At 36.0% G+C, this 23,541-nt stretch overlaps 1 protein-coding gene across 1 annotated transcript in view; it reads right to left on the reverse strand.

The window, feature by feature from the left end:
- The window catches only part of LOC107560997 (receptor-type tyrosine-protein phosphatase gamma-like), a 102,255-nt gene that overhangs the window by 20,411 nt on the left and 58,303 nt on the right, over window positions 1–23,541 (reverse strand). The window contains exons 3-10 of the mRNA XM_016245320.1: window positions 21,305–21,484; window positions 18,831–18,979; window positions 14,424–14,519; window positions 12,101–12,167; window positions 9,391–9,548; window positions 7,656–7,877; window positions 485–593; window positions 322–371 (exon numbers count right to left, since the gene is read on the reverse strand). Of these exons, the coding sequence (XP_016100806.1) occupies window positions 322–371; window positions 485–593; window positions 7,656–7,877; window positions 9,391–9,548; window positions 12,101–12,167; window positions 14,424–14,519; window positions 18,831–18,979; window positions 21,305–21,484 (1,031 nt within the window). The remainder of the gene's footprint in view (window positions 1–321; window positions 372–484; window positions 594–7,655; window positions 7,878–9,390; window positions 9,549–12,100; window positions 12,168–14,423; window positions 14,520–18,830; window positions 18,980–21,304; window positions 21,485–23,541) is intronic.

Raw genomic sequence — 23,541 nt, forward strand, 5'->3', positions numbered from 1 at the left:
CCAACACACAATAACGTTCTGATATTATAAGCATGCGCTGCAGCTCTGTCGTCTGCCGCTTTAAAATGCTCAAGCTCTTTAAAGCTGGATGGATTCTGATAGATGGCTTTCAATGTTTTATGGTTCATCAGCTGGAAAAACTAGTTGTGAAAGTGATTCCAATGATCTTGTTTCTCTGTGACGTTATCATTATAGTTGTGGTGTGAACTCTGCAATTAAATTTCAGAAGGATTTTTAAAACTATACCTTTATCGTTATTGTTATAGTTATAATCCTTGGTGTGAATAGGCCTTATTAAAAAAAAATAAACCAGTTACCCACCATTCCAGTTTTCACAATCCTTGTGCCCTCAAATATCCTTGTGGTGTTTGCTTGAAGAATAAATCACACAGCATGACAATCAGTTCTAATGAAGGACTTGAATAGCAGCAATTGATCATGTTGAATTTTTCACGAACAGAAAGTCTCTTAAACTTAGACAAACCTTTGAATAAAAGTGTTTGGCTGAAGTCACTGCGCTGGTCTCTCTGACATACAGCTTGCACTCTGAACAGATACAGGACATCTGGAGACACGAGTGTGATGACCGCCCTCTGCAGGAGACATACGACACACCATACATTTTAATAACAGTACAACACATAGATGGCAGGAATAGAAACTGGATACCTTCAGAATAACTCATACTACCTTTGCAGTAATGTACACTATGCACATTTTCAGCATGCAAGAAATACCCATATAAACCCTCAATTGTTTGTTCAATAAGGATGCATTAAATTTATCAAAATTTGAACTTTCTATTCATCGAAGAACCTTGAAAACAATGCATCATGATTTCTACAAAAATATTAAGCAGCACAACTGTTTTCAACACTGATAATAATAAGAAGTGAGTGCCAAATTAGCATATTAGAATGATTTCTGAAAAATCACGTGACACTCAAGACTCGAGTAATGGATGCAAAATTACATTTTAATAACATTTACATTAAAATAGAAAACAGCTATTGTAAATTGTAATAATTTTCACAATATTACAGTTTTTGCTCTAATTTTGATCAAATAAATTCAGCCTTGGTGAGCATATAAGAGACTTCATTCAAAAACATTAAATAATCTTATCAACCCCAAACTTCTGAATGGTACTAGTGTACATTTGACAACGTGCACTATACAACAGTATAGAACAAAATAACCATTGTTTTATAATGGAGAGCAATGGCTGTACATTTTTGAAACATTTGTCATTGCAATTGCATGTTTGAGAGCTATGGAACGATATTCCGGACAATTTTCAAATAGAATAGCAAATTGTATTTTCAATTGCGTTTTCAATATGTGGACGCATAAATTGTGACATAATCCAAATGCAATTGCAAATCCTGCATTAGCGTTTGCATTTTCGCTTTCGCGAACGCACAGTGACTGCCAAATTTCAAATGAAAAAGCAAAGTCCATTTGCAGCTGTATTTCCCATGTCTTAGGAGTTACGAGCCTGTCATATTTAAATAGCAATATTAATTACCACGTCTGCTTTTTCACTCTTGCTGCGTCGCGCATGTAACCTGCCAAAACTCAAATGGAATCGCAATTCCTTTTGCATTTGAATTTCCGATGTCTACACGGAAAGCTGTCAATCAATGTGAGGGGGCGGGGCTACACTAGGGGGCGTGTTTGTGTTGGAAGGTGACGTCACTCACAGACGACCGCGCCGAATGCTCTGATCAATGGAGGAAATCGGTAAAGGCTCCGCTAAAGGCAGCTACCAATCAGTTTCACACCTGTGTGAACGAACAGACAGTGCAACCTTCTTGGCACAATACATAATTACGTCTTTTTTACCCCAAATGTAGCGATTATCCCCTGCTAACAGCGGGAGCCACAACGGTACGCACAATAGCTCAATATTCACTATAAACCAAACGCTTTTCACCTGTCTCAGCATTTCTCCCTGTTTACTCTCACTTGCACCTTTAATCCGTAATAGAGAGCGTGTCACACCTGCCTCAAGACCTTTTACCGTTTGCACCGCACTTGATGCATTTCATTAGACAAAAAATGTGTACTAAACCTTGAGCAAGAGATGACAGCATTAATATTTAATTCATTTTCCAGGAAGAGATTGGAAATTTTCAATGAATATATATATCTGCTGAAAGTTTTTGGTGTAGAGATGGCCTCAAAACTAAAAGACACCACAAAACTCCAATTTTGATTTCAAGCTGTCTTCAGTTCACCAAAATTAAGTCTAATTTACTGATTGGGAATGTTAGACAGTCAGAGTGTCCCTTCAACAGCTACACAACAAATTCAAAAACCTCATTACACAACACAGAGCGAGCGGATGTAAATCTGACAAGATCTTATTTTCCAAAACCGAAATGTCAAAGCAAATTTGACATCTGCCATTATTATTTGTATAAAATGACACTTACTTATTGCAATGTTCTGCTCCAGCTTTCAGCGATCCTCAGTGTCCCAGAAATAGATAGATATTCATTTGAATTTCATATACCCAAAGTTGGTCTTGATTCGCTGGCACAACATTGTGACTGGGCTCAAAATCGAAATAAAAATGTAAACGTAGTGGCAAAAAAAAAGAGGGAGTCATGATGGGATGTAGAGTGAAAGAAAGTAATTGGACTTTAACCGTGGCATTTATATCCCTCAACTAAATCCAAATCTAATTTGACCAAGGCTAAAAAAGACTGACAGCGCTCATCAGAAAAAGTTCCTTTAGCTGGCTGGAAACTGTCTTGTTGTTATGGATACTGTGTGTGTAAGGCCGCTCCAATAAGGTGACTGACAGACATGGGAGTAAGTCATTCATTAGACTTGAAGGAAGAAAGACAAAATGCTGTCCTAGTCCATCAAATCGATGAAAGCAGTCCATCTATCAGAATTATAAGGGAATGCTGGGATGCAGAAGACAAGGCTCCCGCCACAGGTTTTGAAATCATGCTTAAGTTGCTGTATCAAGGGTCAAATTTATATAGATTTTCAAATGTTCAAATTAAATGAATTAATTGGCTCATAATGCCAATCGGGCCACCCTGCAGTCCTCACATCTGTCCCGTAAAACAGTGTCTGCTACAGTCTTTTTTATTCTCTTTCATTGTAGATAACTGCCAACAAGTCTGGGCACTACAACATGTCTTGAGATCCTGGATTTGTAATAGCGGAGGTGTTCCATTACATCTTACACTCCTATCTAGCTCAAGAGTCTTCAGCAGGGGTCTGTGACACCCTAACACCATGTCCTAACTACACGCGTCTAAAATATTACTAACTACACGCGGCGCAACGCTGCGACACACCGTAAAAGGTATCGTTTCCATGTTAATCAGGGGTTTTGTCCTAACCAGCCACGACGGCGACACGCAAAGTTCCTATTTTAGAAACGGTTTCTATTTCTGTGATGCCGCGGCTGGAACAACAACATAATAACTATGACAATGATAATCTCAAGTACTGATTATGTGCTTTATTTAATGTTAAAAGTGTCTGACATGAGTTTGAATATTATTTTGCGTGACCTTTATAGCCATATTGAAAGCAACAACCGATAGTTTACCTCAGATTTTGAAAATAAATTAAAGCAATTCTTGTCGCGTCGTGTCTGGTGTAAGGGGTCCTTAGTGGTACTGCAATTTTTTGGGGGGAAGCCAATATTTTTTTTTATGTTTCTTATGCTCACCAAGGTTGCATTTATTTGTTCAAAAAACAAATGTCGTTAAATATTGTTTAAAATCATTTAAACATTACTTTAAAATAACAGTTTTCTATTCTAACATATTTCAAATGTAATTTATTGCTTTGATGGCAAAGCTGAATTTTCAGCAGACATTACTCCAGTTTTCAGTGTCACATGGTCCTTCAGAAATCATTTTAATATGCTGATTTGTTCCTCAAGAAACATTTTGACTTATTATCAATGTTGTAAACAGTTGTGCTGCTTAATTGTTTTGTGGAAACCATGATACATTATTTTTTTCAGGATTCTTTTAATGAATAGAAAATTCTAAAGAACAGCATTTATTTAAAATATATATAGACCACTTAAAAACTTAGGCGCCAAATTATTTTTTATTTTATTATTTTTATTATTTACATTTTAACATTTCAATCATACTGTCATGTGTTTATGTCTCATCTTTTCTTGACTTTATCAGCATTTTAATCGATCTAAGGTTCACTTAAAGTGGGAACTAAATGTCTTTTCAAAACGTGAAATATACAGTCACAAAGAATTATATAAATAATATAAAAGCAATCGTTATAATACTTTTTTATACATTTTAATTCCTTCGTTTAACAGTTCTATCAGATTATTAGACAGACTTCTATCCATATTAGACAGAACTGTTAACGACGGCGGCGAACAAGAGGGAGAACGTGAGCACTGTGTGCTGCTCAGGCGCCGTCAAAATAAAAGTCCCGCCTCGAACGCATCGGCCAAACAGAAAAACTCATCGGCCAATGCCGATATTTGAAAAATGCTAAATATCGGCCGATATATCGGTCGACCACTACTCCTATAAGAAAAAAAACGTAGGCGCCAAATTATTTTTTAGGTGCCACAGAATTTGTTACACAAAAGTTACACAGAATCTGTACCAATATCGTGGACCATAAGCATTACTTGGCCACTGAGTGTAGTTTGGGCTCCTCCTCAATGCATCCTGTAAATGTTGTCAAACACTCTTAAAAATAAAAAGGTTCTTCAAGATGCCATGTAGTTTTGTCTAAATGCTTTCATAAAGAACCTTTAACATCTGAAGAACCTTTACATTTCACAAAAGGTTATTTGTGGTGAAAGAAGGTTCTTCAGATTATAAAAAGTTGAGAAAGAGGTGGTTCTTTAAAGAACCTTTGACGGAATGGTTCTTTGTAGAACCAAAAATGGTTCTGTAAAGAACCTTTTAAGCACCTATATTTTTAAGAGTGTATGTCTTTCACACTTTCAGTCTGTTTTTCTTAGTAAAAATATTAATATGCAATAGTGTATTTACTATCCTCTTTATAGTTCTTTTTCTAGCTGACTGATGAGTTTAGGGACACCGAATGGTTATTCTGAGGTAAATGTAGCCTATATTACATTGCAATGTTTACAAGCTTTACACGTCTTCCGCAGTTTGAAACACTGAATGAGCTTTTACATGAGACATTTCAGTAAGTTGTACTGTAGGCTCTCTTATAAAATAGCCTACCTTTTGATCTTAATTCATGTTTATTATGTATAGTAGTAAAGAGAAAGATTAAATGGGTTCACTTGCCGCTTGAACTGAGGCGTTAAAGTGATCGCACATGCTGCATTAAAGAGTGCCAAAAACAAAACTGTATTTATTGTTTGAATTTCGTAATGAATTTGGAATCATTTTAAAGCTAATACTTTGTTTATTAAAAAGTAACAAAGCAAAAAGCTTTTTGCGATTACTGGACGGCAAGTGCGCTTCAAATAATATGAAGTTCACGCTTTAACAGAACACAGCATAGACTAAGATCTTGTTAAGAAGAAGCCATATTAGTAATGATTATAAATGAGAATTGTTAACGATATTGCCAGTATCCACATAGCTGACAGCTTTACCTGTTGTAGTTTGTTGAAGTTGTGCACGAAATAGACGCTGTTTTCTGCACTTTCACTTCGCATGTCTCTGTCATTTCGAGTCTCGCGCTGCACAACTGAGCTGTGTTTAGCAGGTGTGCGGCAATGCTGCTGTGCGGCAGAGATGAGGACTGTTTGAAAATCTTTTTTCCACTAAAACTTTGATGCGCATCATCTCAGTTTAATATGTGAACATAACAAAAGATGTGATCGCAAAACAATCAGGAAAAAAGGCATTACGAGACATTTCAGTAAGTTGTACTGTAGGCTCTCTTATAAAATAGCCTACCTTTTGATCTTAATTCATGTTTATTATGTATAGTAGTAAAGAGAAAGATTAAATGGGCTCACTTGCCGCTTGAACTGAGGCGCTAAAGTGATCGCACATGCTGCATTAAAGAGTGTCAAAAACAAAACTGTATTTATTGTTTGAATTTCGTTATGAATTTGGAATCATTTTAAAGCTGATACTTTGTTTATTAAAAAGTAACAAAGCAAAAAGCTTTTTGCGATTACTGGACGGCAAGTGCGCTTCAAATAATATGAAGTTCACGCTTTAACAGAACACAGCATAGACTAAGATCTTGTTAAGAAGAAGCCATATTAGTAATGATTATAAATGAGAATTGTTAACGATATTGCCAGTATCCACATAGCTGACAGCTTTACCTGTTGTAGTTTGTTGAAGTTGTGCACGAAATAGACGCTGTTTTCTGCACTTTCACTTCGCATGTCTCTGTCATTTCGAGTCTCGCGCTGCACAACTGAGCTGTGTTTAGCAGGTGTGCGGCAATGCTGCTGTGCGGCAGAGATCATTGCCAACAAAGGGTATATAACAAAGTATTGAGATGAAATTTTGTTATTGACCAAATACTTATTTTCCACCATAATTTGCAAATAAATTGTTTAAAAATCCTACAATGTGATTTTCTGGATTTTTTTTTCTCATTTTGTCTCTCATAGTTGAGGTATACCTATGATGAAAATTACAGGCCTCTCTCATCTTTTTAAGTGGGAGAACTTGCACAATTGGTGGCTGACTAAATACTTTTTTGCTCCACTGTATATATATATATATATATATATAATTAATTAAGTAATTAAATACTTTCTAAATTAAATTTAGTTTTGTAGTTATTGATAAAGTTATTTTGAAGTTATTTAATTTACATTAAAAAAAAAGTTTTGACAATAAAGGTTGACAAGGCAATCATTCTTACAATTTATGTAAAAATGTAGACATTGGATTGGTTTTGTTGATTGCTACATAACAATATCATATCAAACTAATCTGAGCATATCTAATAATTCTCACAACAAAAACGAAGCAAGCAGTCAAAAGTGTACCCTAATTTAAGGAAAACACCATGGAAGAAAGCATTTGAAACCGAAAAGAAAACAGAAATAGAAAAAAATAAGCACTATGATAAAATTATGCATTATTGCAAAGGGTTTTCACAACCGCTTGCTTTCGAAAACGCCAGAACTGCTATTTGGCCACACAGTGTTCATTTGTACGAGTTTATTTTTAGAAGGAATATTAATGATGATTATTCCACCTTTCGGCTGTGTTGCATCACTCCCGACTTCATCACAACCAATAGCAATCAATTCCCTCAGCCGGAGAGGAAAACAACGCTATCATTAACACACACACAGTACAGCGTCCCCCCAGTTGCTGGCTCGGATCAGAGCGCTGCGCTGCTGTAGTCACTGCATTAATAAATCCTATTTATTCAGTCTGTCTCAAGAGCAATGGATATCCCAAAAACAACCAGCTTTGCACTTCAAGCATGAGACGAATGAGAAGAAACCCAAACAAGACGTCTATGAAGTACAAAACTGCACTTCAGTTTTAGCCAAGAGAAATAACCACAGTTCCAGTGGTTTACATTCATAAAAACTGTTTCCTGAAATGGACATTGTTACTATTTCCTAATGATAGGATCATTTTGAAGACTATGACAGTCTATGTTGTATCGTTAGTATTATCATAGGAATAAAAAGAAAACATTCTTCTTGCTTCTTCTTTGATTGGTCAGGCCTGATTTGGGAAGGAAGCCATCATACCTCGAGAAGTTTCTGAGTCTGCAGCGCTGGCCATGCTGTCTGTCATGAGGTCGGGCATCCAAGCATCCATCAGAGCCGATTTGAAGATCTGCCGGCTGTCGAGATCCTGAGTGGGCCGATGGTTATTCCTCAGGTAATCCACGGACTTCACATGATCCTGCTGCTCTGTGGTGAAGATGGAGTAGAACGCCTCCAGCTACAGAGGCAGAAAGACAAAGTACAACATTATCCACGAGTTTAATCATGATTTTCTTTTTCATTTCATCATTTTTAGGTTGTCTTTGCAAGGGAATGTATGAATTCATTTTCAGCCAAAAAGGGTGTAGAAAGGAGAGAAGTGCGTGCTGATGGGCATGACTTTGTGGCTTTATTCTGTGTGATGCCGATGTTAACTGTGTACACATCTGGCGAAAAAAATATGATTTATTCAGAGTTAAGTTACCAATAAGTCATACATCAACATAAAAGTGTATAAATTATTATAGTGATTTTTTGGTTTTGGAGGCTTGCTAGGCCATAGATGTGGTTAAGAGGACTCTGCCAGTCATTTATTATTCACATAAACAAAACCTGATTGAAAAAAAATCTGATTGCTTAGAAATTGTGAATGATATTTCTATTATAATTCTGCATATTACTACTACTACTCTTACTAATTATTATCATTACTATCAACCTCAATACTTTTGCATTAATTAACAATTTAATGTAAATAAGTAAATAATGAAAATAATAATAATTATACATAATTAAAATAATAATATATTATTAATGTTAATATTAATAATACACTGTTGTTGTTGTTGTTGTTATTATTATTACATTTGATATAATAATAATACTATTTAACAATATTGTATTTATTATTTATAAAGTATTATTTAAATGTGCATTATTAATTATTACATATAAATAAATAAATAAAACATACTACCAAATTAAATAAATAAATAACACTAATACTGGATAATACTGATATGGTCACAAATATATTGTGCATCCCTATAATAATTTTAGAAAGAGTTGTATTAGTGGTGAAAATCAGCAGCACTTCATTATATTCAATGTAATGATACTATATATCTACAACACATATATACATATACATGCATCAATTTGTTTAGTAAATCATCTGCACCGTTTCATTTCCAGAAACATTTAAGCGCACAGCAGATGAGTCACATTGCTAGTGTAATACTGTCTGTTTGTGTGCTTGCTTGCAGATGGTACAAATATGATACAGAAGAATGAACGCAGACCAATTTCAAGCATAGTGCACACAGCTGGAGGTGATACATGATCATATGAATGTGAAGTGCATGTAGGCATGATTATATGTGTGTGTGTGTGTGTGTGTGTGTGTGTGTACGCGTTTTTGTGACAAATGAGGACATACATTTGTATAATGACAAAGGTATGACATAGGTATTACAAGGAGAAGGTGACTTCAGAACATTACCCCATGTCCCCACTTTTCAAAAAGCTTATAAATCACACAGAATGGAGTGTATTGAAAATCTGAAATAGCACAAAGTTTCCTGTAAGGGGTAGGTTTAGGGGTAGGGTTGGTGTAGGGCAATAGGATATATGGTCTGTACAGTATAAAAACCATTACGCCATTGGGATGTCCCCACTTTTCACAAAATATTCTAGGGATGCACAAACCTGTGTGTGTGTGTGTGTGTGTGTGTGTGTGTGTGTTTGCCAACCTGGTGGTAGGAGAGGTAAACAGGTCGACTGAAGATGATCCACTCCACGACTTTACTGCAGGGAGGTGTCGTGAGCGAGCCGGTGTAGCGGTAATAACTTTCCAAAGATGATGGCAGCAGATCCCTCAGTATGAATGGACCAAGGTTTGTTTCCTTCTCTGTTAAACAAAAGACACAGAATAAACACTCCAAGACTGAAGAAGATCTTATGAAGCCTGACTGAAGTACTATGAGGCAGCAAGATATGTAGCACAAGCTTTGGTGACATTTTTATTATCTTATTGTTAGTTCTTCTGGCATTCTGGTATGCCCAGCTTTCTCTTTATTTCCAGACTGTAACTGGGTGGGCAAAGTTTCTGAACAATAGATGCGGCGATTGCATGTTAAACTTTTAGGACCTTGCATAGAGTTTTGATAAAATTTACAATTACATTACTATTGAAAAGTTTGGGGTCAGTAAAATAAAAAATTCTACTTTTAATAAGTAACTATGAATGGAATTGCTCAGAAGTGACAGTCAAGGCCTTTATAATGTTACAAAATATTGTCTTTCACACCAATGCTGTTCTTCTGTACTTTCTATTCATCAAAAAATCATGAAAAACTTTTCATGGTTTCTACATAAATATTAAGCAGCACAGCTGTTTTTAGCATTGATAATAGTAAGAAGTATTTCTTGAGGAGCAAATCAGCATATTAGAATGATTTCTGAAGGATCATATAATACTGAAGACTGGAGTAATGATGCAGAAAAAAAATCAGCTTTGCGATCATTTGCGATGACATTTTAAAATATATTAAAAATAGAAATCATATTTTAAATTGCAATAATATTTCATAATATTACTGTTTTTGCAGTCATTAAAAAAACAACAACTAACCGACACAAACTTTTGAACAGTAGTGAATGTTTTCATAGTAGTTAACTTTAATAAAAATTTTTTTAAAAAAGACAATTCGAAATTCATATTTAGTTTCTCATTATGTGGATTCCATGTTTTTAATTCCAAAAGAGAACCTTTTGAAATTTGTGGTTCTTTTAGAAAACTGTCTATTTGCTTCCAAGAACCTAGAAAAGCTTCACTTTTCCTCTATTAGAACCAATATGTTGTATTGGTTCTATATATTGCTTAGCTATAAAGTGTAGCTATATTGCAACACTTTGACTTTTTAATCTCCAAAGAGCCATATAACCAACTGTAGGTTATATTAGGGCTGCCCCCTAATAGTCGACTAACCATTACTCGACCAGAAGAGGCTTGGTCGACCAAAATTTTTTTTAGTTGCTTAGGTGCAGAAAAAAAAAATCCACAGGCGAAGTCACGCAGTTTGTGACGGACAGATCATTAACGACTAGTCTATGGTAATACAGTAGCTACATTGGGCAGGACATCCAAACGCTCACCTATAATTCATCCACCACAAATATGGCTTATCATCTGAAACATGTACAGGTGCATCTCAATTAATTAGAATGTTGTGGAAAAGTTCATTTATTTCAATAATTCAACTCAAATTGTGAAACTCGTGTATTAAATAAATTCAGTGCACACAGACTGAAGTAGTTTAAGTCTTTAGTCTGGAGGAAGGGTGGAGAAGCTCATAGCCCAAGTTGCTTGAAGTCCAGTGTTAAGTTTCCACAGTCTGTGATGATTTGGGGTGCAATGTCATCTGCTGGTGTTGGTCCATTGTGTTTTTTGAAAACCAACGTCACTGCACCCGTTTACCAAGAAATTGTGGAGATGCCAAAATTACCATTCTAATTTATTGAGATGCACCTGTAAGTATTATCAACTTTACATGACCTCTCAATCTAATGTTAGGCTAGCCTAGAAAAATGTGCGCTATTGAAGTGTCTATGTGGAGTGTAGAAGAAGCGCACTCACTGCGAGACAGATGGAGGCGCCGGTGCGCTCACTTGCTCTTTAAATACTCCATAATTTCTGGTCATACAGATAAGAGCAATACATCTTTCGAATCTGTAAAGACTCTACGTTTATTTATGTGCACTCACAATAACAACAAAACATTGTGCTTTTGTAAAATAATGAATGCAAACAGGATGAGCTTTCTGCCGTTGGATCTCCGTTGGATCTCCGTGAACTTGAGCGCGAAACTCCGTGTATGCTTGCCTTGAAGAGAGTGAAGTGTCTACTTTGAAATGAACCAAATCAAATGGAAAACAATTATTCTTGGATTAAGTAATCCGTATGAAACATGCATACAGGCGCATCACTACTGCGGAGATGACGAGTTACGTCGACTTTATCTCTTAAACTGAAAACTAAAAAAGCAGTAGTTTATCAATAAATTATTAAAATGGTAATGCAGCCTCCCTCATTAACTGTTTTTCCCTGACACATTCATAATCATAGCTTCTGCGGTGCGCTGGGGCAAGCTTTATGTGTGTGCTTGAGCGCTTATTAGGCTATGTAGGCAATTAAAGGCTCATTATAATGATTTAAATTGTTTATTAATAAATGTGCGATTAGTCGACTAATGCTTAAAATTAACGACTATTAGTCGACCAGAAAAATCTTTAGTCGGGGGCAGCCCTACTGTATATACAGGAAAAAATGGTTCTTGGTAGAAAACATCTTTTGTGCTAAGGCTTAGATGCTCAGTTTTTATTATTTATTACATTTATTTATTTTTATTTCCTTTTATTATAAATGAGCCCTCTGAAAGCTGTTTATATGGCAACATTTACCGTGATGGACTACTCGTTTGAGACCTGTGATGATGGGCTCAGCTGCAATGTTGTCTTTCTTCGCCACCTAGAAAAAAAACAGAAAAATGTGCCATGAAATTAACGATTATTCAGTTTTTCTATGTTAAAGAAATATAAAAAGGATGAGCTTCATTTAAATCCTGCTGTTATCGAACATAAGTTTCCCATGTTCTCTGCTTATGCAACATTAAAAACTAGAGCACGCTGACATAAGCACCTTTTATTCAGGTTGATGGAGAAGCTCATTCAGGTCAGAGATGAAATATACTCACTCGTGCTCTCTGAGGATTCATTTGGTTGAACAAGATGGCAATAAAAGAGCCCAAGGGAACCACCAATACAGGAGCTCCACATCGATTAACTATATAAAAACCCCAAGGAACGGACATGTCACACGCCACATGACACCATTTGTCTAAGCACTAATAGCGGTAAGCCATAACGCTGTCACAAGTGGGCGAAAGAGTTTAAGTCCACCGACGTAGGTTATTCTTTCAGCGTTTGACAATGGATAAACATAGGACACACCTGCGTTCCACTTTCAGCGTGAAGGATAGGCCTGTCAAATTAGTTAAGGTGTGTAAAACCTACTGTATGTGAGTGTGCAAAGAATGTTGTGAATGAAGGGGAATGAATGCGGTGCCGCGCTGCAAAAAAAGCTTGTGTTATTTTCACGGATCATCACACTGACTTGTTAAGCCTGTTTTTCCTCTATACATTTATATGACATCTCTGAATACTGAGGCTGTGCACCACAAATCTTCTTTTTTTTGGCTTGAATCATTAAGAAAACCGTGGAAATTGTGCCATTTTCACCCTTGATAAGAACATTGGTCACAGTTGAAAAAGAAGGAAAAGTAAAAATAAACAAACAAGGAGACAATGCTGGTAGGAGCATAATGGTATGTTTTCGCTCTGTTATGTCACTTCACCTTCAACTAGTCCCTCAGTTTGTAAAAACGAACGAAAAAATGTTGGCAGTGATGCAGTTACAGTGGAGGTCTACGAAGCAAGGCATTTCAAAAGCAGAAATATTAAGCTTGCATTTTCATTTATGCAGTTATATTTGGGTTAGTAAAGTATATATATATATATATATATATATATATATATATATATACTTAATATCCTAATGATTTTTGGCATAAAAGACTATTTATTAATACATAAAAATATATAAATACATAAATTGTGGCAAAAGATTTATTTCATATAAATGCTATTCATTTGAACTTTCTATTCATCAATGAATCCTGAAATGCATCACAGTTTCCACACAAAAATCAGTTTTCAACATTGACAATAATAATAACTGTTTCTTGAGCATCAAATCAGCACATTACCATCTTTGCCGTCACAGGAATACATACAATTGTGAAACATATTAAAATGGAAAACAGTTATTTTAAATTGTAATAATATCTTACAGTATTACTGTTTTTACTGTATTTTTGATCATATAAATGCAACGTTGGTAAGCAGAAGAGACTTTCAAAAACATAAAACAAAATCTTACCAAATCTAAACTTTATGAACAGTAAAATAAGTTACACTAGCTGTAAAGTTGTCTAAATCATCCTTTCAGTGGTCAGACTTCTTTTCTAGAGGATAAAATCTGATTATGCAGGCCCAGATGGAAAGCAAAAATAAAGTCTGCAGATTGCCCACAATAATCTGCAGACTTTATTTTTGTTTCCCATCTGGGCCTGCATAATCAGACTTTTATCCATAAACCACAATAATGACCCTAATATATTAAAATAACTTTATCAGAATACATGGCTAACTACATCTACCACAAGAAGCCATGCTAACCAGCCAAATCTCGACCTCTTGATTACGTCATGTCATTGTTTACATGTTCATAAATGAATAAAGATCACAAGAACCTTTGAAGAGACAATGTTACAAGGCCGCTTCATCATGCTAGTCACTCACAAAGTCTTGCAGCTATACACTTCGGAAGCAGTTTAGTTGTACTTTAACTTTTATCCCATTGCAATGCCTTGCCCCATGGACTCTCATTATTCTTTAAAACTGAAGCAAGAAGCAAGTTTATTCTATTATACTGTGAGAAGAGCGCGAGAGAAAGATGGCTAGAGGGTAGCAGAAGATGTCTGCACTTTCTTCTACCTGTTGCTAATGGTGAAAATAGGCCCTGAGGCTACATGGGCCCAACCCAAATCTATCTGATGTTTTTAGTCTCTTTCTCTCTGTCTCTGGTATCATGAGCTATAAAGCCCTATTTCACAGGCTGGTAAACATTTGAAAATCCCCCCAAAAAATCAAAGAAGATCTTCACCTGAAAGAAGACAGCCAAGGCGGCGATGATTCGTCTCTCCTTTATCGCGGTGCTCAGACTGTCAAAATCATCTGAATTGTAGAAATAAATCTGCATCTATGAGGCAAAGAGATGAGAACATGTTTTTATAACTGCATTCTTACTTGACAGGGTTTGAAACGGCTCATACTAATGTTCTGCTTTGACTTTCCTGTTTGGTAAACACAAAGCATTGTGGTATCGAAATTGGTACAGTATGCTGTCAAATCCTCACAAATTGATATTCCTCTCATCATCTTCACACACACAATAACGGCATATCTGGCATATCCTACTTCTCTCATCACTCCACATTTTGACATCTGAGACAACTAAGGATTATATGCTTTCTCTCTGAGGACGGATTTGGGGAGAAAGTGAACCTCGGAAGCAAATCACCTCAGCGCGGCGCAATAAACAACATGTCTTTGTTGCCTTAAACATTGTCTCTGAACAAATGCACAAAGTGCCATGTGTCAAATAAATGCTAAATCTACTATTACAGAAAAAATAGGGACGATCGCACAAAGACAGAGAAGGGGACAAAAAGGAAAGCGGGATGAATGGCATGCCGAAGCTCACAGCAGCTGAGCAATCGTGAAAGAGATCGTTGAAATGCAGGGAATAAGATTAAGCCTCGCTATGACAATAACGTTCCAATCGAGCTTATTTTCTGGCAGCCTTTCATGTGGCAGCATTATTTGCCTGCCGATGTTGTTCTCTCTTCATTTTATTTTGTGGACTTCGCTTTAGCACATTTCCCGGGTCATTTAATGGTGCGTGTAAGAAAAATAGCAAGCTCTTATTTTGTTAGACCAGTGCTTCTCAACTGACAGCGAGGCAGTCTCTTTTGATAAGGTTGCAGACAGGAAAAGAGAAAGCAATGCTAAATGCAAAGAATAAAATGCGGCTAACCATATGATCTTACATTTCAGGACAGGAAAATACTTTTTTTTTAAAGAAATAAAGCAGAGGCTTTGTGTAATATCCAATCAAACTCAACCTTTTAGAAGCTAGACAAATTTGCTATAGTAAAACATGCACAGTAAAAAATATGACACAAACTACATAACAAACAGGTTACAGATATAATATTGGCCTGTTATGTGGTTGCTAAGGCATTCTGGGTGGTTTTTAACACTTTTTTTATGTACTGTAGTTGCATACTAACACTTTGGTCCCTAGATATGAATTTATAGTAGGTATATGGATTTGCTCACGTGCTTTATCATCAGACAGACAAAAAACACAAGTCTGATCACTTAAAAAATTAAAGAACATTCCTCCTCAAAAAGATGCACGATTTGAGATACGCTTAAATAGTATGATATAGTGAGAATGTGCAGCTCAATCTCAAGGAGGAAAAAACACTTTTATTCAGAGGCCCAAAGTGAGAAATAATATGCAATTTTGTAAAGACAACAGCCTACTTAAATCAATTAGAGAACAGATTACTTGCATAAAATGCATATAAATAACAGTAATCACGCTGTATCTCCCAAAAATGCCTTAAGATGATATTTAAATGCTTTATATATCTATTTTAATTTAAATAATTTTATTATCAAACCTCTGTTTACATTATAGCAAGATATTTCTTAAAAATTATTTATGGATATTCAAGTAACCCCAAGGTGTTTCGGTCCAATAAATGTTATTCTTAAGTTTACTTTATAAAAATCATTAAAGATTTCATAGCAAAAATACATGTGCACCAAAACCTGAGAGCGGACATTTTTAGAAGTATATTAAAAGGCCTTTTACATGCTAAAAAAGTATGAATTATCAGTCAGAATGGCAAAACTGCATTCAGAAGATTTTTGATCATGTTGATAATTCAGAGGCCTTAGATTCATGTTTCAAATATGATACAGTAGGCGTTATAGGGTTAAGCCATAAAAGCCTGATGCATCAAATGTGATACAAAACATAAAACACGTGCACCCTTTTTTTTTTAGTATTTTAAACAAATATTTTATCTAAAGTTTCAATAAACTGTTCCAACTATTCCAAAAAAACTATAATTTCATGTCAGGCTTCACAGGTTTAACATCTAAAGCAAACAGTATGTGCTGAAGTTTAATACTTCGGTTTAAGAGTTCATTTAAATACTCATGCTGATGCTTGTTCATTTAAATACTCATGCCTTGGCAAGCAACACTAATAAAAGTGGCAAAAAGGCCAAAAAATAAAATAAACGTTATTGCTGTTGTAGTTTAATTTACTGTGCCAGATTTGAGCCAGAGGTCAATAGAAGTCGTCGAGAGATAATTGGATGCATCTCTTCTCAGTCTCTGTCTTCAGTGCGTTTGGGTTTTAAATCGCTAGATAATGCTTAGCGGCTATCCAGTGGCGTACGGATACACATCAATTGTATTTCGGTGTAAAATGGGATTTATGGAGCGAAGTCGACTCGTCTAATGAGAAAGTGCTGCCAGAGAGGTGGAGCCAGCCCAGGTCGTCTGACCTCTGTGCCAGCTAATTTCCAACAAACTTAAGACTGATGAATACAAACGCAACAAACTTAGACTGATGAATACAAATGATTTTGCTTTCCCATCCTCTAAATTGTTGTTGTGTAGACAGTGTATTGATAGAAAATAAATACTGCTAGATCATGGATAAATGCCAGTAGGGTTTGGCTCAAAAAGTTAGCATTCGTTTCTACTCTGCACATACTCTGACCTTGTTGGAACACTGAAATGAAATGGAATGAAATAAAGAGCTATTTCTGTAACGGAGACTGGTACATCCTTGGCAAAGCAACAGACATGTCAAAGGAACCCAGGGCATTTTAGGCAAAAGCTAGGCAACAGATAACTAACCTCCAAACAAAGTAATTAAGACCAGACAATGTCAGAAGGGGTGGACAATGAATTAAGCCGCTAATAAAGAGAAGAAAGAACAAAGTTCAAGTCTTTAATGAAAACCAATCAGTCTCCTTCAGGCCTCTTTTAAATCACAGACTTTAATGGTGTCCATTTATTGTGTCTTCACAGAGGGAAATATATCACTCATTTATCACTAACCCTCATTAGCCAATTAGCTTCCTCCAAGAGTAAAGCACAGCACAAACACGTTCAGTTAATGAATCAAAATGGGACAGAAACCATGTGTAAAAAAAAAGGCCACTTGACTTAACATGTTCCAGCATATAATGTGTGATTGCATAACAATATTTAACTTGAATGCAGTGGTCCATTCTGAATTCTCTGGCTATGCACTCAAAATAAAAAATTATTGTAGAGTACACTATTTCTTACACCTAACTGTCTCACACAGCTCTCAAACTTGAATGTGCATCCAGTGTTTTCAAGGGCAAATGGAGAAGGTTTACCATCAAGAGTTAATACTAATCTTGCACAAAATAATATCTGCAAGGCAAAAGAGACACTTTTTGAACTGAATGGTTGTTAAAAACAAGTACCCTGTAAGGCATGGAAAGGAATTACACTTAATTAAAGATTCAAGGCTTTTCGTCATTGTTGACTGAGATGAGCACTGGGGCTCAGTACTTCTTTTCTCATATCCACAAAATGTTTAAAAGATGGATGGATGGATGGATGGATAGACCAGAATTCAAATCATTTTAAAAGTTATCACTCTGAGGTGAGAAGGAAGCTGAATATCCTTGCTCTTCAGTGAAATGTAGCGGCTGCACCATCAAGTCAATAAAACGCATCGATCCCAGTTTCATTGAGAGGTTCTTCAATTAGTGCAGATTAGTACTCCACTTTCAACCTATTCAAGTCAAGGTGGAATCCTTGAACTTTATTGAAGAAACTCATTTAGTAATGTTATCCTCCTCGTCTAAAATCCATTCCTAATAAGATTTTTTTAATGTGAAAGTGGGTGGTTTAAGGACTATTCACAGGGACTGTTGTGAACAGGGTTTTGTAAAGAAACAATGGATTCCTTTAGGCCTTTTGAAACCAGGCACAAACTTTTTTCTTTGTCAATGAGAGATTTGAGATTTTGATCAGGTTTCCAGAGCTGTACGGATGGCACTAACATATAGGGTCATTCTGTGTAAAATCAACTAAATTTCAGAAATGTCCCCAGCTCAAATTTTTGATTTTGTCAATATATTTTTCTGAAGAAAGATAAACATGTGTAGTGATGAAAGCCAAAATATTAAATGTCATGGATGTATATTGACTGAGTAATCCACTAATTTGTAGAGGGGGCACAAAATGACAGTTTTCACCTGAGATTTGAGCCAGATTACAGGGGGGTAAAAACGACTGAACTGGGGACCACTGGTCGAGTTGACATGGAAAGACCCATACAAAAGGTCTCTAAAATTTGCACTGAATAAATAGAACTGGAACTGTTTTTTTGAGTGTAGCTAACATACTGAACATTACACACATAATGCGACACACTCACCTCTACTGGAAACTTCTTTCCATTGATACTGTGCTCAGAACCAGCTGATCCATTTGTGCTGCCCCAGTGAAACTCCACTTTTTCTGCTTTGAAGCGTCCAGGTAGGCCGGCCCCTCTCACAAAGTAATCATTCTTCAGAACAATAGACACTGGAATGAAAAAGAAGACCAGATGAGAGAGTCGTAGTATGTAAAACTAAGACTGCCAAGTATATGTACTTTTTAAGATGTGCAATTCAACAACAGATAATGCAGGCAGATATATATATATATATATATATATATACACATTTCAATATTCCACTTTTCTTCAGACTGTAAAATGCTCCAGAGGAATTTTGTCTTTTTTATGTTGACAAAGGACCTTTAAAACAAATAATGATGCAGAAGAAACCGAGTGTGTACTCTGCAGGCCAGAGCGGACACATCAAAATGAGCTCCATGGGCTCTCCTGGCACAGACCGTCACATTATACTGCATTAAGAGATGACCTCTTGACTCTTTAAAGCTTGGATTGGTAAACAAATTGAAATATCTTCTGCTGGGTAGTCTCTGCAGAAACAGGATAACTACTTCATACAACTTGTTTTTCCATGGCCAATTAATGAGCTTGGTCAAATTCAATGCTGTTTTAAAACATTTTGGACATTTGAATCCATTTAACTGTAAATGAAGTCAAATAGGAGCATCATCTGCAGCATTACTGACCCTATTGTTATTTGTTAATAAATCAGAACATTAAAAATGTTCACCGTCAGATCATAAAAAGTTAAAACATCAACTTTACAATGCATTTATTGAATGTTCAACTTAGAATCACCTTACAAATAGCTTATAATTGTCTCTGCATTTTGTGATTGGATAGGAGAAAGCAACAATTACAATTACATTACAATTACATATTTCACATCAAATCAGATTTAAATGGCTACTTTAATTGGTTTGCATTTCATAAAACACTTTTTATGCCGATTGGTCAAGGCCTATTCAAGTCCTTTGTTGAGTTTAGGATGAACTACAAGGAACCACTCAGGAACATCTAACACAAGAAAAGCTCTCGTGTGGAGATCTTGGTTTAATTCTTAAGTATACTAAAGTGTAGGGGGGTGAGAACAAACAAACTGATTTAGGCGGATATGAGGGATGTTTGTGGAGAGATGGGATCTTTTGGTAAATACACAATGCTGTTTGCACATACTGGGCTAAAGACTCGTGGTACACGGGAGACGTTCGTGATGCTGGGGTTTTAAAGGATCTAACGCTGTGCTCTGTAAACAGTAGAAATAGCTCCTATTGTAATTATGCCACAGCGTGTTTATGGTCCTGGCGAGCATTCCCAAAAACCTTCTCAGGAGTAAATATAGCGCTCTACAGTGTGCCATTCTCAAAATTACTCCTAATTAAAACCAAGAGAAAGCAACATTTGAAATGCACAAAGAATGCTGTCGCACCATCATCCTTGGCTAGTGTTAGGTTTGTAGGCCAAAAAGGGATGATTTTCCTACAAATGAGGGCACAAAAACCCCCCCCGCAAAAAGTAGACTATGGACATTTGGAAAATGGAAAATTTTTCTATTACAATAATTAAAATATATATATATTTTCTCTTTTTTTTATGATGATGACCGTATAGATTACAGTCAAATTATTAATATGCATTCACACTACTATTCAAAAGTTGAAGGTCAGTAAGATTCATTTTTTTGAAAGAAATTAATACTTTTATTAAGTAAGGTTCCATTAAACTGATCAAAATTGACAGTGACGACTTTTACATTCTTAGTACAAAAAAATCTATTTCAAACAAATGCTGTTGAACTTTTTACTCATAAATGAATCATGCAGATGTATCAAGATTTCCACAAAAACATTAAGCATAATTGTTTTCAATAATGATAATAATACGAAATGTGTCTTGAGCACCAAATCAGCATATTAGAACCATTTCTGATGGATCATGTGACACTCAAGACTGGAGTAATGGCTAATGAAAATCCAGCTTTGCATCACAGGAATAAATTACATTTTAAAATATATTAAAATAGAATATAGATACTTAAAATTGTAATAATATTTCAGAAAATGAATGTCTTTACTGTATTTTTGATCAAATAAAAGCAACCTTGGTAAGCATAATAGGTTTCTTTTAAAAATATTTGAAAAAATCCTCAAACTTTAAGTTTAAGTCTTAAAAAAATAATAAAACTGCTCATATTTCCACATCTGCAAGGCATCAAAACAGATCTTATAGGAACGTTGTGAGGGCAGTGAGCATGTATGATATTTGTTTGGGCTTCGACTTTCAAACTCCCTCAGACCTGATGCAACTGTCTGTCATGATGGGACACTTGCAAACTGTTTCTTATAGTGCAATTATTTGGAAATATTTTTTACATTTAAGTGGCCTAAAGCTCAGGTCAAAGTTCTGACATGAGAGCAGATTAGTATTGTTAAGAGTTTCATTCTTTGGCGAACCTGTTTTGCCTGTGTTCTTCATGGTGGTCCTGTTTGACGACTTGTTTTCAAAGCCATCCAAGGTCAGCTCCTGGCACTCTTGAGAAACCTGGGTGTCTTGATCTGGGATATCCACGGGAGACTGATTCCTTTCCCCGCATTCTGGATAAGCAGAGGGCCACCTTCGTGGTCCGTAGGTGCCTGTGAAAGAAAAATGAAGAATAAACAAGAAACTTTACATTTGCATCACATTTACACATTGGCATTGAAGCATTCACGTTATATATTATACGTATGTACACCATTAATTTAACCTTAACTTAAACTATGAGACATTTAAGCAGTCAAAAATATAATTGTATAGTTAATGTATAAAGTCCTTTTTAAAATCATGATTTTAGGTTAAAATTTCTATTCATATGTAATGGAAAGTATATATTTTACAGCATTTCTTCACACTTTTTAATCACCTTTTTCCTTCACTAGGCCATTTTAAAAGGTCCTGTGGTGTGGCAAATTACTTTTTAAAAGTGAAAATATTTCAAGCACTCTCTCAGTTAACACAAGGCCTCTTAAAAAAAATTAAAATAGAATGACTAATCATTAAAACTTTAAAGGGGTCATATGATGCGATTTAAATTTTTCCTTTCTCTTTGGAGTGTTACAAGCTCTTGGTGCATAAAGATGTTTCGTTGTGAAAGCGAAACTACATTGTTTGGCCTTTCAAAAGAGGACATAATGTTTCTATAAAGTGGGGCAGTTCCAACTTTGCAAGGACAGTCTGGCGCTTCTGACTCACAGCCTGTAAAGCCCAATTTATACTTCTGCGTCGAACCTACACCCTAGCTTACGCATAGACGCACACCCATACGCCGTAGCCTGACGTGCACCTCTCCAAATATCTAACAGCGCGTCAATTCTACGCAGACCGCAACCGCTGTGATTGGTCTGCAAGAACCCCTCCATATGTACTTGAGTTTTGTGTTTATGTGCACTTTAATATATTTTAATGTTACACCTTCTTATATAAAATAAAACAAAGCAAAGAACAAGTGTCTTATCATTATCATTTGTTATACTACATAGCATTATACATCAGTAGTTGTCCGCAACAAACAATGTTGATCTGCCGAGGTACAAGTCCTTGTACAGATTGAAAGAATGCCATCTTCTCCTGTTCCATTGTTGTCTCCTTTTTGTAGTTTTAAATAATGATTTAATGATTTGATATATATTTACTGCCTTCACGGCTATAATGCTTCTCCAACGAGCCGCTTCTTCTTCGGCTTTTGCCGTGGTACTGCGGGTTACACCAGCAACATGCCCGTGGACACTGCAGACTAGCTGTTTGCATGTGTACTGCACGTTGATGCGGACAACGACACAGAAGTATAAATGAAAACTGACGCATAACCTACGGCGTCATTTCTCTGATCACAAATGCAGACATGGTTGTATGTTTACGTGGTGCAATACGCAACGCAAAGCGTAAAAACACAGTATAAGTCATTACAATCAGTAATTATGTCCCCACTGGATGCAACAAATGCCTCGTTTGTAATGGGTTTTATTGGTTTTGTCTCGTCGCGCCGGACACATGAAAACCATAGACTGTATGATGGAAACACAGTATGGTAAGGGGCGTAACATTTCTGTCACACGCTTGAGGTATTCGGCCAATCACAATGCACTGGATAGCTAGCTGGCCAATCACAGCACACCTCGCTTTTCAGACCGATGAGCTTTGTAAAAATCGACGCGTTTCAGAACGGCGGGGCATAGAGGAGAAACAATAATGTACATCATGTGGAAAATAATGCTTTTTTTAACCTTAAACCGCATCAACACATTGCATTACACCAAATACACAAAATAATGTTCTTTTTAGCAACATCATATGACCCCTTTAAAAAACAAAAATGAATTTGCAAAATGCTGTTTTAGATAGAGTGCATCATGTCACACACCAGGACAGAATTAAATTATTCCTCTGTTGACTAAACATTGACTCAGCAGTTGAGGAAAAGTACACATTCGCAATGTAAATCTGAATTAGCAAAACACAAATCAGAATGAGCTTTATGCAATGCAAACTTTTTCTACACATAAATCCCTCTTCTCGTGATGTTGTTGAGCTATCAATTTGATACTCATCAGCCATCTGTGTTGGTCTAAGACAGAGAAATATGAGCACACATGTTCTGCAAACATGCAGCACTAAACTGATGAATGGTTTCATTACCAGTGGTGGCAGACGT

The sequence above is a fragment of the Sinocyclocheilus grahami genome, unplaced genomic scaffold, assembly GCF_001515645.1.
Source record: "Sinocyclocheilus grahami isolate Dianchi unplaced genomic scaffold, SAMN03320097.WGS_v1.1 scaffold751.1, whole genome shotgun sequence".
Classification (NCBI taxonomy): domain Eukaryota; kingdom Metazoa; phylum Chordata; class Actinopteri; order Cypriniformes; family Cyprinidae; genus Sinocyclocheilus; species Sinocyclocheilus grahami.